The following is a 12,902-nucleotide window of genomic DNA, read 5'->3' on the forward strand; positions in this document are numbered from 1 at the left end:
TTTTTTTTTTTTTTTTTTTTTTTTTCAAATGGAACACCCGTCAACTCAAATTATTAAGCATATACAATTGATGCCCTAAGGTATTTTAAGAGCATCTCATTGAAACATCTATGTAAGAGAAAGCCGTGTCATTTTAGTGACTGTTCTAGTAGCAGGCTTGTTCGAACATTAGTTGGGAATACAGCATACCTTCCAAGTTTGCTATTTTTCTCTATAAAATATGGCTATTTTGATTTTCCTCCTCAACCCTACATCTCCTAGAGTTATGTTTTGGACAGAGCCGATCTGCTATTTCAATTTTGAGTGGGATTTTGTATGATGGATGGCTCTTCAATCAAGCACTATGTATAGCTTGCTTTCCTCCTATGCAAATTACCTTCTGGAGTACTTTTCCAGCTTTAGAAAGTTTTAGCCCAGAAATAAAATGTGAAGAAAACGTAGTTTCTATTTTTTCCAATATCTGTTTTCATGCAGGATAGCAGGGAGGAAATTATTCAGGCATGGTATATGGATGATAGCAATGAAGACCAGAGGCTTCCCCATCACCGTGAGCCAAAGCAGTTTGTCTCCCTAGACAAACTTGCTGGTATGTCTTGATAATTTTCTATATGGGAACAGCAGAACTGCATTCGTTTGATTTTTGGTTCCATCCCATTTCTCCCTCTGTCATGTGTTTGGAAGAACTATGAAATTATGCAAAAGATTTCACCTTTACAATGAGTTTTTATGATCTTCTCATTCTTTTAACAGTAATTCACTGTTAAAATGATAATAAATTACTGTATTTGTAATTCTTAGAGCTTGGAGTGCTCAGCTGGAGGTTGGATGCTGACAAATATGAAACAGATGAGGAGTTGAAGAAAATCCGTGAATCCCGAGGATATTCATACATGGTATGTGAGAGTAAGAAAGGTGGAAATGTTGTTATTTTGGTAGAATTTTTTCCTTTTTCTTTTTCAATCTCCCGCATGTTGATAATCCATAGTATTCTTCAGGACTTCTGCGAAGTTTGCCCTGAGAAGTTGCCCAATTATGAAGAGAAGATCAAAAGCTTCTTTGAAGAGCATCTGCACACAGATGAGGAAATCCGCTACTGCGTTGCTGGGAGTGGTAGGTTATGAGTTATTTTATAGCTCTAATTCACTGGCTATATTATAGTTGCTAAGGCGTTTATACTTTCAATGACAGGTTATTTTGATGTGCGTGACAAGAATGATGAATGGATCCGCATCTGGGTGAAGAAAGGGGCAATGATTGTTCTGCCTGCTGGAATTTATCACCGTTTTACCCTTGATTCAAACAACTACATTAAGGTATATCTAATAAGCATTTAGTTCAAACTAAATCCTTTATAGATCTATGCAACATCAAGTTGAGCATTATAATTTTGTGGACTCAAACTTATTGTGTACATTCAATATTAGTTCATTGATAATTTGTTAGATGTTGTGTATAATGTGACTTGATTGTTAGTATCCAATACTCCAATAGGGACATACCCTGCCCCCAACACAGCATCACCCCAATCTTTTTGGGGTGACGAGGGAAACCTGTAGCCACTATNTTTTTTTTTTTTTTTTTTTTTTTTTTTCAAATGGAACACCCGTCAACTCAAATTATTAAGCATATACAATTGATGCCCTAAGGTATTTTAAGAGCATCTCATTGAAACATCTATGTAAGAGAAAGCCGTGTCATTTTAGTGACTGTTCTAGTAGCAGGCTTGTTCGAACATTAGTTGGGAATACAGCATACCTTCCAAGTTTGCTATTTTTCTCTATAAAATATGGCTATTTTGATTTTCCTCCTCAACCCTACATCTCCTAGAGTTATGTTTTGGACAGAGCCGATCTGCTATTTCAATTTTGAGTGGGATTTTGTATGATGGATGGCTCTTCAATCAAGCACTATGTATAGCTTGCTTTCCTCCTATGCAAATTACCTTCTGGAGTACTTTTCCAGCTTTAGAAAGTTTTAGCCCAGAAATAAAATGTGAAGAAAACGTAGTTTCTATTTTTTCCAATATCTGTTTTCATGCAGGATAGCAGGGAGGAAATTATTCAGGCATGGTATATGGATGATAGCAATGAAGACCAGAGGCTTCCCCATCACCGTGAGCCAAAGCAGTTTGTCTCCCTAGACAAACTTGCTGGTATGTCTTGATAATTTTCTATATGGGAACAGCAGAACTGCATTCGTTTGATTTTTGGTTCCATCCCATTTCTCCCTCTGTCATGTGTTTGGAAGAACTATGAAATTATGCAAAAGATTTCACCTTTACAATGAGTTTTTATGATCTTCTCATTCTTTTAACAGTAATTCACTGTTAAAATGATAATAAATTACTGTATTTGTAATTCTTAGAGCTTGGAGTGCTCAGCTGGAGGTTGGATGCTGACAAATATGAAACAGATGAGGAGTTGAAGAAAATCCGTGAATCCCGAGGATATTCATACATGGTATGTGAGAGTAAGAAAGGTGGAAATGTTGTTATTTTGGTAGAATTTTTTCCTTTTTCTTTTTCAATCTCCCGCATGTTGATAATCCATAGTATTCTTCAGGACTTCTGCGAAGTTTGCCCTGAGAAGTTGCCCAATTATGAAGAGAAGATCAAAAGCTTCTTTGAAGAGCATCTGCACACAGATGAGGAAATCCGCTACTGCGTTGCTGGGAGTGGTAGGTTATGAGTTATTTTATAGCTCTAATTCACTGGCTATATTATAGTTGCTAAGGCGTTTATACTTTCAATGACAGGTTATTTTGATGTGCGTGACAAGAATGATGAATGGATCCGCATCTGGGTGAAGAAAGGGGCAATGATTGTTCTGCCTGCTGGAATTTATCACCGTTTTACCCTTGATTCAAACAACTACATTAAGGTATATCTAATAAGCATTTAGTTCAAACTAAATCCTTTATAGATCTATGCAACATCAAGTTGAGCATTATAATTTTGTGGACTCAAACTTATTGTGTACATTCAATATTAGTTCATTGATAATTTGTTAGATGTTGTGTATAATGTGACTTGATTGTTAGTATCCAATACTCCAATAGGGACATACCCTGCCCCCAACACAGCATCACCCCAATCTTTTTGGGGTGACGAGGGAAACCTGTAGCCACTATCCGAGGGTGTGCACTAGGTAAACCCTGCCTTGTTACCCTAGTCGACAAAGGATGTAGGTAAACCAGCTTAGGTTGTTCATAGCTGATCGGCTCAAACCAAGAAGGCTAGGATTCGAACTTGTGACCTTGTAGTTGCAAGTTTGTATCCGTAACCATTTTGGCTGGGATTACCCCGCATCACTACAATCTTGGATTCATATTTTGCAACATTTTTTAAAACCGCGCTTCTTTTGTAGGCGATGAGGCTCTTTGTCGGTGACCCAGTCTGGACCCCATTCAACCGTCCACATGACCATCTCCCTGCAAGGTACGTTTGCCTTTCTGAACTCATCTCATCATCCCTCTCCCAGTTCCATTCTTCTATCTTCCATTTTTGCTCCTCGCCTCCTTTACCCCGATCCTGCTGCTAGTACCCGCTTCAGAACATGTTTAAACACAGACGCATTTTACTTAGATATTGAAGAAGTGATCTGTTTTTCACAGGAAAGAATACGTCGAAACATTTGTGCAGAATGATGCTACTGGCCATGCAGTTAATGCTGCTGCTTAAGTATAATACTCCATAGCTGCTGCAGCTTTAACATTCTACCTATTATACAACCCAGAAATCTTAGACCATCCCACCTGGTAAATCTGTTATTGTGATAATAATATCATAATAATAATCCCACCCTTGGTTGTATGGGTGACTGTTCTGTGTCTTTTGCTTCTGTTTGTATAATACCATATTCACTTTACAATAGTATTAACTGTGTCTTTTCAATATTGTTGAATTTTCAAAGGCCTTTTAGGATGTTTTTGTTCTTCAAATAAAAGTAATCTTGTGATGGAATATAAGATGTTGAGTTGGCTTTATGTATGACTATATAACATTTCAAAAAAAAAAAAAAAAAAGCTAGAAACTTTTATGAGTTTATAATATGATAATAAAGAAATTATATAGAGACTACACTGGAGGTTGTGGACTTGTTGCATAAAGATGTGAACTGTTGTATTTTAGAGTTTTTAATATTATCCTGAGCAAATTTCTTAACACTGGCAGCTTCTGTTTCAATAGGTTAACGTGTCACCATAAGGTGGATGACACGTTTTGGCGTAACGTTGTTTTTTTCTAATTATTTTTTTCTGATAATTTGTCTTGGCTTAGAGAGTATGACTACACCTAATACAATCAAATAATTAATAATTACAATTGTAGAAATATAAATAACTTAGGGAGAAAAGAAAATAGAAGGATAAATTTGGATAGAATTTGTAGGTGTAGAAGAAAAGTGTAATAAACGCATCTAATTATACCAACACAATTTTTTATTATAGCTTAAAATGAATTAATAAGTTCATGTAGACATATCTTATAATTTATCTCATCAGCTATTCTTTGAGCATGAGCGGTGATGGGTCTTTAAGTTTGGATTTAAAAATTTATTACTTAAATTTAGAGTTAAAGATTTAAGGGTAATAAAGCTTGAGATAGATATTATGGTCTATTTCACAAGGATAGTGTTTGTACCATGTTTTCTTATCACTTGGAGGCTATAAAAGCTATTCTTAAAAATGACTAAGTTTATTTTAAACTATACCTTTAAAAAGAAGCTAATCAGTATATAGATTTGAATCATTTGATGAGCTCTTCTTTGTTTTTTTTTTTTTTTGAAAAATTGATGAGCTCTTCTTATCTCTCACTATATTTGGGATTGCATGTGTTTAAAGAACCTAATGATGACATTTGACTTTTGCTTGCAGTTGAAGTAGTTGATGTTACAAGATTGTTCTAATTTATATACTTAATAATTTTACTTTTTCTAGTATTGAAAAATTAAAGCATAAGAGCATCCTTAATAACTTGATTTTTGCACAAATTTTAGGATGCCAAGTAGGAGAGGAGAAGAGAAAAATAAAAAGGTTTCAGGAATAAAAAAATGAAGACCTTCTCTCCTTATGTACAGGTTCTCTTGTAAGACCTACTCTCCTTTACATAAGCATTACAACCTGCAAAAATATTTAAAATTCTCCTATTACGATGCTCTAAAGGGAGTTTGACTCCCGCTTCTAGATTGCCATGTGTTAGCTTCTTGCTTGATAACAATAATATGACTTTGAGCTACACAAAAGTTGTCAACCAAGAAATAATAATAATAATAATAATAATAATAATTAATAATAAATTGTCATGTCATGTATGGCTTATTCATGGCTAAATGTAGCATGGCTACCTTCCTACCTAATAATCTTATCCAAAATGTTCTATTTTTGGCTTTTTCTCACAAACATGAAGTGATGAAAGATGATTATATGGTCAAATTTGATTACAAAAGAAATAGTACATTGTAATTATATATCATAAAATCAAAGGACATTCATTAAAAAATTGTGGGTCCCTTTCATAAATATATTAGTTAATTGGTGAGTTATAATTAATCGATAAATCTCGCGAGTTCTTGAATTATATTGAATTTCTTAATTTGTTGTGACTTGGTGATGACTTGAAAGGAGGTTATAATTGATGAGTCGAATTTATTTATGATTAATGCACGAGATCCTTCTCTTTCTCATATTTGTGGTCAAACAAATTTTGGAGCACATGCCTTGACCAATTATGCTTTCATTATTGCATATATTATTATTAATTATTATTTTAATTTATGTGATTTGCTTCTTAATATAAGGCACTTGGTTGTATCATATCAACGCCTCGTAAGTTTCTCAGGTAAAGATTAATCGATTTTAAATAAAATTTTCATTTTTAGGTTGACTTATTATGATAATTAAACTTAACTAATGGAAAAAAAAATTCTTTAATTTTTGTGCTTTATTTCTTAATATAAGGTGCTTAGTTACATTGTATCATATTAAGACGGGACAAATTTCTCAAATAAAAATTGATCGATTTTAAGTAAAAGTTTGAGTTTCAAACCAACCTTATCATACTCGATCAATAAAATAAATCATTAAATTTGTTTTAACCTTTGACATTATTTAATTTATTTACTTGTCCAATATTCCAATCATACATCAACACACGTTCCCAAAGAAATTGCCACACATGAACTAATTTCATAATATAGGAATTTGTTTGATGTAAATACACTATCATATATTGAGACAAGATGCAGATGATATGGCTCCATTGCTGTCAAGAAAGTGGACCCCAACTATATGAATGTCATTTATTTATAATGCATGCATTTTCCCATTCTAGCTTTAGCTTGATTAAGGATTATTATAATGCTTAATTACCAAGATATTTTTCATGCCCTTGGGCATGCAAGCCAAGATATTTTTCTTTGATTGACCTAAAAACTTGTACCTACTATTCAAAAGAATCACAAGAAGATAAATCCGCTTAGGTTGTCTAAAATTGATTAACTCAAATCGAGAATATCAATATAAATAGTTAAACTTGAAATCCTGCAGTTACGAGAACAATCAATTTGACTGAATTGAATTATTTAAATTAAGATTTGATTACTCTAAGGGTGGGTTTGGTTCGCACATAAGAATCAGAATCGATATGGGTATCAAATACTTGGTAAGAGTAATAGGTTTTGGTGAAAGTATTTTGCATGTTTGGTAGTAGGGTGGAATGGGAATGATTATTAATAGTTGGGGAAGAAATGAAGAAGGGAAAGAAACCCTTATTTCATTAGAGTATGAGTTTTTCAATTTATGGGGTATTCCAAACCCACAGTATTATTCTAAAAACCTATCAACCAAACAATAACAATCACTTTGATACCCATACGTTATGCCTAATTCTACCAACCAAACACTCCCTAAATTGAGTTATTACTAATTTCAAGAGCTCTCCTAATAGTTATCATTCTATTCACAAGACTATTAGGTGAGATTGGAAAAATGGTTCCCTCCTACCTATCCTTCAAAAAAAATCTAGAAATATAAAATTTCTTGATTTAAAGAATGTGACCAAAATTTTCATTGTCAATAAAATCCCCAGCTTGTGGTCCATTCAAGTTTTAGTATAAACAGAACTATCAAAGGAAAAACATTTAATAACTCGAAAATATTTTATATTAAAAAAAAAAACTCTTAATTTCAGTGGGTTCCACTTAAAATATACTTCCCCATTTCCAATTCCAGAATTTTCTGGAATTTAATTCCACTCTGAATGTAATTTAAGAAAATGATACAATATGCATATTTTCCCCATCCCTCCCCACTCCCCCTTCCCCACCAAAAAAGGCATAACTCAAACATTTATAACTGAGAGAAAATATAACCCTTTTTAAAAAAAAAATAGTTGTGTAATAATTTCATGTTTGGAATGCATATCAATAATAAAATTCTTCACAAAATCAATAATAAAATTTATAAATGTAAAAAGAATAAATTTATTTTATGAATGTGCGCAGGATTCTGAAAATTAAAAATGGGATTAATTAACTCATAAAGAGATGTCACTTTACCTAATGGTGACAAATAAAATGGACCATACAATTAAAGATTTATTAATACGTGAGGGCTAATCTTGAGAGAGATCTAAGGACAAGTGTAGATAGATTTTGCAAAAGTAGGTTAAAGTAAATTGTGAGAGGAAAAGGGAGAGGAGTGTGGGGGCTCAAAATATCTCAAGCACCATGGCAACTGCTCTACCATACACAATTCATAAACTAATGCATTTTCTCTCTCACTACCTACCTATTTCACTAATCTCTCTCTCTCTCTCTATATCCTCCATTGCAGCATATTCCCAAAGCTTTCATCTTGTCTCATCATTTCCCCCATACCCAAAACCCTATCATTACTCTCTTGATTCATACACTGCTCAATTTTCAACTCTCTTGGACTCATCCATTCTTGAAAAGCTAGTTAGGAAAATGACTGATCTTCTCTCTCTCTCTCTCTATCACACTCATTTGTTGTTCATCTGATTAAATCTTGATGATATATCACTAATCCCAATCTTGTCTCTATACCCATTTCAAGAAAATCCCAGAAACCAATACCCTTTGAGCCAAAATCCCCAGCAAAGTTTTCCCCAGCTCACTGGGACAATCAAAACATTACCTTTTCTTGTGTTCCTGTGAGTTCAATTCAAGAAAATCCAAGAATTTGCAGCCATGGATCCATTTGCCAGCAGGGTGAAAGAGGAGATGATGGGGTGGAGTTCTTCTTCTTTGTGTGTCAACGAGGATTGTTTCGACATGTCCGAGGATAATAACCATGATGTTCCTCAGCCCTTGGAGGGGCTTCATGACACTGGCCCTCCACCATTCCTCACAAAAACTTATGAGCTTGTGGAGGATCCGACAACCAACGACATCATTTCTTGGAGTGGAGGCAACAACAGCTTCATTGTTTGGGATCCCAGGAACTTTGCCACCAATCTCCTTCCTAGGTACTTCAAACACAGCAATTTCTCCAGCTTTGTACGCCAGCTCAACACTTATGTAAGCTTTTCTTGATCTCAACCACACAAATATATGTAGTGTATGTTATAAACATATATACACACACACACCACAGTGTAATAACTTTTCAGACATCAAGAATCTAGTCTAGCTAATTCTATGGATTTGTACTGTGGCTCTAGATTTGTTTGCCCCTAATATACATTGATAATGCTCAAGAAGTTACTAGATTTTCTGATACTAGATAATAATCTATACTAGTAGTTTTTTTTTTTTTTTGGGGTGGGAAGGGAAACCCATCCCACTATTACTATTCAATAGTGGCATATTGTAGGCAAAAATCAAAATCTGATCTTTAAATACGAAAATTACGCTCTACCCTTACTTGACTACTCTTCTCGGCAGTAGATTAGATTTTGGTTATACTTTTTCTAGTTGTAGACATCTTAATTGTTCAATGGTTTCATTATTTGATGCTAGTCTAGTTAATTCTATGTATTTGTAGGTCTAGATTTGTTTGTCCCTAATATACATAATGTTCAAGAATTTACTAATTTTTTTTTACTAGATGATAATCTAGTCAATTTTCTTTTGAGGTTACGAGGGAGATTGCATCCCTGCAAGGATTCAATTGAGACAATATTGACAAATATCGAACTCGTGATTTTTAGATACAAGAATAACATTACACTCAATTCACCTGTCTTTTTTTTTTAGAGATCAATTGACCTGTCTTTTGAGACAGTAGATTTTAATTTGGGTATGCATACTTTTCTATTTGTAGACATCTTAATTGTTCAATGGTTTCATTATTTGATGCTAATTGCTCAAGATATGTTTCTCAAATTTTTATCCTAAGCTTTAATCTAACCAGCGGCTATGAATAAAAAAAACAGTTATACTTTCAAAAAAAAAAAAAAAAACAGTTATATTTATGAATATCTTATGAGTGCATGATATATATGTGAATTTGACAGATACAATGTTTCCTAATATAGGTTAACTATAATACTATCAATGAACATAATATCTGTCTTTGTTTCCATGGCAATACCAGCATGACAGAAACATAATTGGACTAAAATATCTTGTTTAATTAGTTCACCAAAACAACCAAATCTATTATGCAGGGATTCAGGAAGGTTAATCCAGACAAATGGGAGTTTGCCAATGAAGGATTCTTGAGAGGGCAAAGGCACTTACTGAGAACCATAAGGAGGAGGAAAACACCTCCACAAACCCAATCTTCTGGGCAAGCCTTAGAGTGTTGTGTTGAGGTGGGAAGATTCGGATTGGACGGCGAAATTGATCGGTTAAAACGCGACAAGCAAGTTCTTATGATGGAATTAGTGAAGCTAAGACAAAACCAACAAACCACAAAAGCTCACCTGAAAGCCATGGAGGCAAAGATCAAAGGCACAGAAGTTAAGCAGCAGCAGATGATGAGTTTCTTGGCCAAGGCGATGAGGAACCCAGAGTTCATGCACCAGATAATGCAGCAAAGGGAGAGGAGAAAAGAGATTGCAGAAGCCATTAGTAATAAGAGGAGGAGGCCTATTGATCAAGGCCCTAGCAATTTGAGTGCTCATCATCATGATATGAGCTTAGAAGCTCATGATTTTGCAGGTGTTTCTGGGTATGATATGGATAGTTTGGAGTTGGAAGAGCTTGCAAAGTCCATGGAAGAAGAACCTGCAGGGAGTTCTGGTGATATGATGATGAATTTGAATCAAGAATGTGGTGGGGGAGGAGGGGGTAAGGGGCCTGATGATGAAGGGTTTTGGGAGGACTTGTTGAATGACAGTAATAAGCTGATTGAAGAGGAGATTGGATTGCTCAATTTTGGAGATTATAGAGCATATGATGATGATTAAATAACATTTGCAAATGGACATAGTCACAGTGTCTTTGTAAGGTAATGCAAAAGTCCAAACTGAATTAACAGCGAGACTGTATGTCTATTATGTACGTATATTACTTTCGATTATATTTGAGTTCCAGATTGTAGTATTGGAATTTCATTATCTGTGCTGATTTCTTAATCAGATAACGTGAAAATTCAAACTGAATTAACAGCGTGATTGTATGTCTATTATTTACGTATATTATTTTCAACGACATTTGAGTTTCAGATTGTGGTATTGAAATGTGACTATCTGTGTTATTTTTATCAGAAAATATGAAAGTTCAAGCTGAATTAACAATGAGACTGTATATCTTATTGTTTACATATCTCTATATTATTTTTAAAAATATTTGAATTTTAGATTGTGGTGTTGAGATGTGATTATGTGTGCTGACTTTTCTTTGCTAGCATAGGATTTGATTTAATTTTTTTTCAAATTTGGACTTGTCTAGATGCATGCACTAATGAATTTTCCCTATATAGAATTATATTGTCAAATTATATGACAGTGTACTTGCAGAGGAAAAGGAAGTCCAGAAGTGTCTAAAACAGCAGCTTTTTCTTCTTTTTGGGAGATGGGAATTCAGAACCCAAAGACACACATCATCAACTTGCATTAACCTTGTCGTTTCTAGGGCTTTCATATGTAAAACAACTTTGGTGTTTTTCTTTAATTAATTTATTAGAATTCCTAGGCAACCTAGAATTGTCTTAGTTATATATGTATTTAGTGCAGTCTAATTGTGTCTATCACGTCTAATTAACTTTTAAGTTTTGTTTCTCCAACTCAATTACTTTAAAAAGAGATTAAAATTAAGAGATTTATGTGCACTATAAAAAAAAACAGAATATATTAAATAAACCCTATATTGTTCCTTTAAAAAAAACCTATATTGTATTAAAAAAAATAAAATAAATAAACCCTATATTTTTCTTGATATATGAATAGTCCTATTAAGCTAGTAGTCTAATGACTTCAACTTTGACGACTCGAATGATCGTTTGCTTTATGGGTCCACGTCGTTTTGGTTGGCGAACCCCTTAGGCCGACAGAGATTAAGATGGCATACGACATACGATATAATAATTAATTTGGTAAATTAGTGTAATGTCTTGTCGAGAAACTACTTTTGGACAAAGCAATATATATATACACACTTCCAGCATCAACTGAAAGTCAAAATGGAAACAGTGTATATGTTCTTGAATCTACATCAATAATAATATATCATTGTCATTCTCGATATTCCAATATTTATGTCGACCAACAATTTAATTAGATATTAATAATTAATTAATTGTGCAATGGAATTCCATTATTAATGCAACTTGTCCCAAGCGTCCAAAATTATATAATAATTAGATAAAATGCTTTAATTTAGAGCACATAATTGGTCGTTGAGCATACATAATATATAAACATAAATGTGCAATCCAGCTATCAGTTTAGTCATTTAGTTGAGATGAAGCACATGCTTCAATTATAAGTAGCACAACAATGATTTGAGCGTAGTTTAAATGACTTTATACATAAATATTAATTTACTGATAATGTGATATATACATATAAATATATATATGAAGGGGTAGGGGGTAAGGGGGGCAGCTGTCCCCACTGACCCCGTTGTAACTCTGCCCATGCGTGGACCAAAATCACGATAAGCAGTATGTCAATACATAATTGTGTAATAACTTGTAAAAAACGCATAAGGAGTAAATTGCATTACAAAAACCTTATTCAAGCTCAACTGAAAAACTGTTGATAAGAATTGAAGTTGTAACATTCAAGTACGAAAATTATGTTCTACCCACTATATCACAGGCATATTCATAGTTTCATGGGCATGGCATGAGTGAATGATGCATGCATCTGAAGTGGAGATGGAATTGAATGGCTTCACAATATTGTCTGTCTATCTGTCTATCTGTATGCCTGCCTTTCTGTCTTGTGAAGATAGGGTTGCACGTGCGCTGCATGATCCTAGCTACTTACAAACTATATATCCCATCCTTAATACCTCTCAAATTTGATTTTAATTGATTTTAATCACAATAGACCGCTTAATTAAAAACTTTGTTAATTTCTGTAATAAATTATCACCTTTAATTTGGAATCTTGGGTGAACTGACATATCTCCTTGGGATACAGTTGGAGCATTATTAGAAGGGGTGAATGATACAGATGGGCCATCAGTCCATCAAAAAAGATGATTTGTATGTATTGTATAGTATGGCCATTGTCATGATCTGCTAATAAAGTCATACATCACATCACTATGCTTAAAGTATACTAAGTGCTCCTGATATGAATTCTACTTATAATTGGGTCATATTATTTTACAGCCTAAAACCTGCAAGCCATTTTTGTGAGCCCAATACATTTCAGGCCCACATAAATTTGCTGGTCTCATCATTTTGGTTCCTCTTGCCCAATACTCTGAATTTGTAGGGGTGTGGGTGGTCTAGCATAAATTATGATATGATCTAAAATTTTTGTA

The 12,902-nt window shown here is 33.9% G+C and overlaps 2 protein-coding genes across 6 annotated transcripts in view; both read left to right on the top strand.

Annotated features, from left to right (window-relative positions):
- LOC116001611 (1,2-dihydroxy-3-keto-5-methylthiopentene dioxygenase 2) overlaps positions 1-3,963 on the top strand; it is a 5,532-nt gene extending 1,569 nt beyond the window's left edge. The window contains exons 2-7 of one of the 2 annotated variants that reach the window (XM_031241500.1): positions 475-586; positions 799-893; positions 996-1,110; positions 1,189-1,313; positions 3,366-3,436; positions 3,613-3,963. In XM_031241500.1, the coding sequence (XP_031097360.1) occupies positions 475-586; positions 799-893; positions 996-1,110; positions 1,189-1,313; positions 3,366-3,436; positions 3,613-3,679 (585 nt within the window). In that variant the 3' untranslated portion in view covers positions 3,680-3,963. Of the gene's footprint in view, positions 1-474; positions 587-798; positions 894-995; positions 1,111-1,188; positions 1,314-2,010; positions 2,153-2,364; positions 2,460-2,561; positions 2,677-2,754; positions 2,880-3,365; positions 3,437-3,612 lie in introns of those variants that run through there. The other variant, XM_031241501.1, reaches the window with a different exon arrangement.
- Positions 3,964-7,643: 3,680 nt separating this feature from the next.
- Positions 7,644-11,190, top strand: LOC116001610 (heat stress transcription factor A-6b-like). Of its 4 annotated transcripts, none has more exons than XM_031241499.1 (3): positions 7,644-8,537; positions 9,629-10,413; positions 10,925-11,190. In XM_031241499.1, exons 1-2 carry the CDS (start codon positions 8,208-8,210, stop codon positions 10,370-10,372), a joined length of 1,074 nt encoding a protein of 357 aa, XP_031097359.1. In that variant the 5' UTR covers positions 7,644-8,207; the 3' UTR covers positions 10,373-10,413; positions 10,925-11,190. The 4 variants fall into 4 exon arrangements, with proteins under 4 accessions (XP_031097359.1, XP_031097357.1, XP_031097358.1 ...); XM_031241497.1 differs by having other exon boundaries at positions 7,645-8,537; positions 10,888-11,190; XM_031241498.1 differs by having other exon boundaries at positions 7,645-8,537; positions 10,914-11,190.
- The last annotated feature ends 1,712 nt before the right edge of the window (positions 11,191-12,902 follow it).

This window comes from Ipomoea triloba, chromosome 13 (assembly GCF_003576645.1).
Source record: "Ipomoea triloba cultivar NCNSP0323 chromosome 13, ASM357664v1".
NCBI lineage: Eukaryota > Viridiplantae > Streptophyta > Magnoliopsida > Solanales > Convolvulaceae > Ipomoea > Ipomoea triloba.

Coding starts and splice junctions, on each gene's coding strand:
- LOC116001610 (XM_031241499.1), top strand. CDS start 8,208: ATGGATCCATTTGCCAGCAGGGTGAAAGAGGAGATGATGGGGTGGAGT. Junction 8,538..9,628: donor TACGCCAGCTCAACACTTAT/GTAAGCTTTTCT, acceptor TCTATTATGCAG/GGATTCAGGAAGGTTAATCC.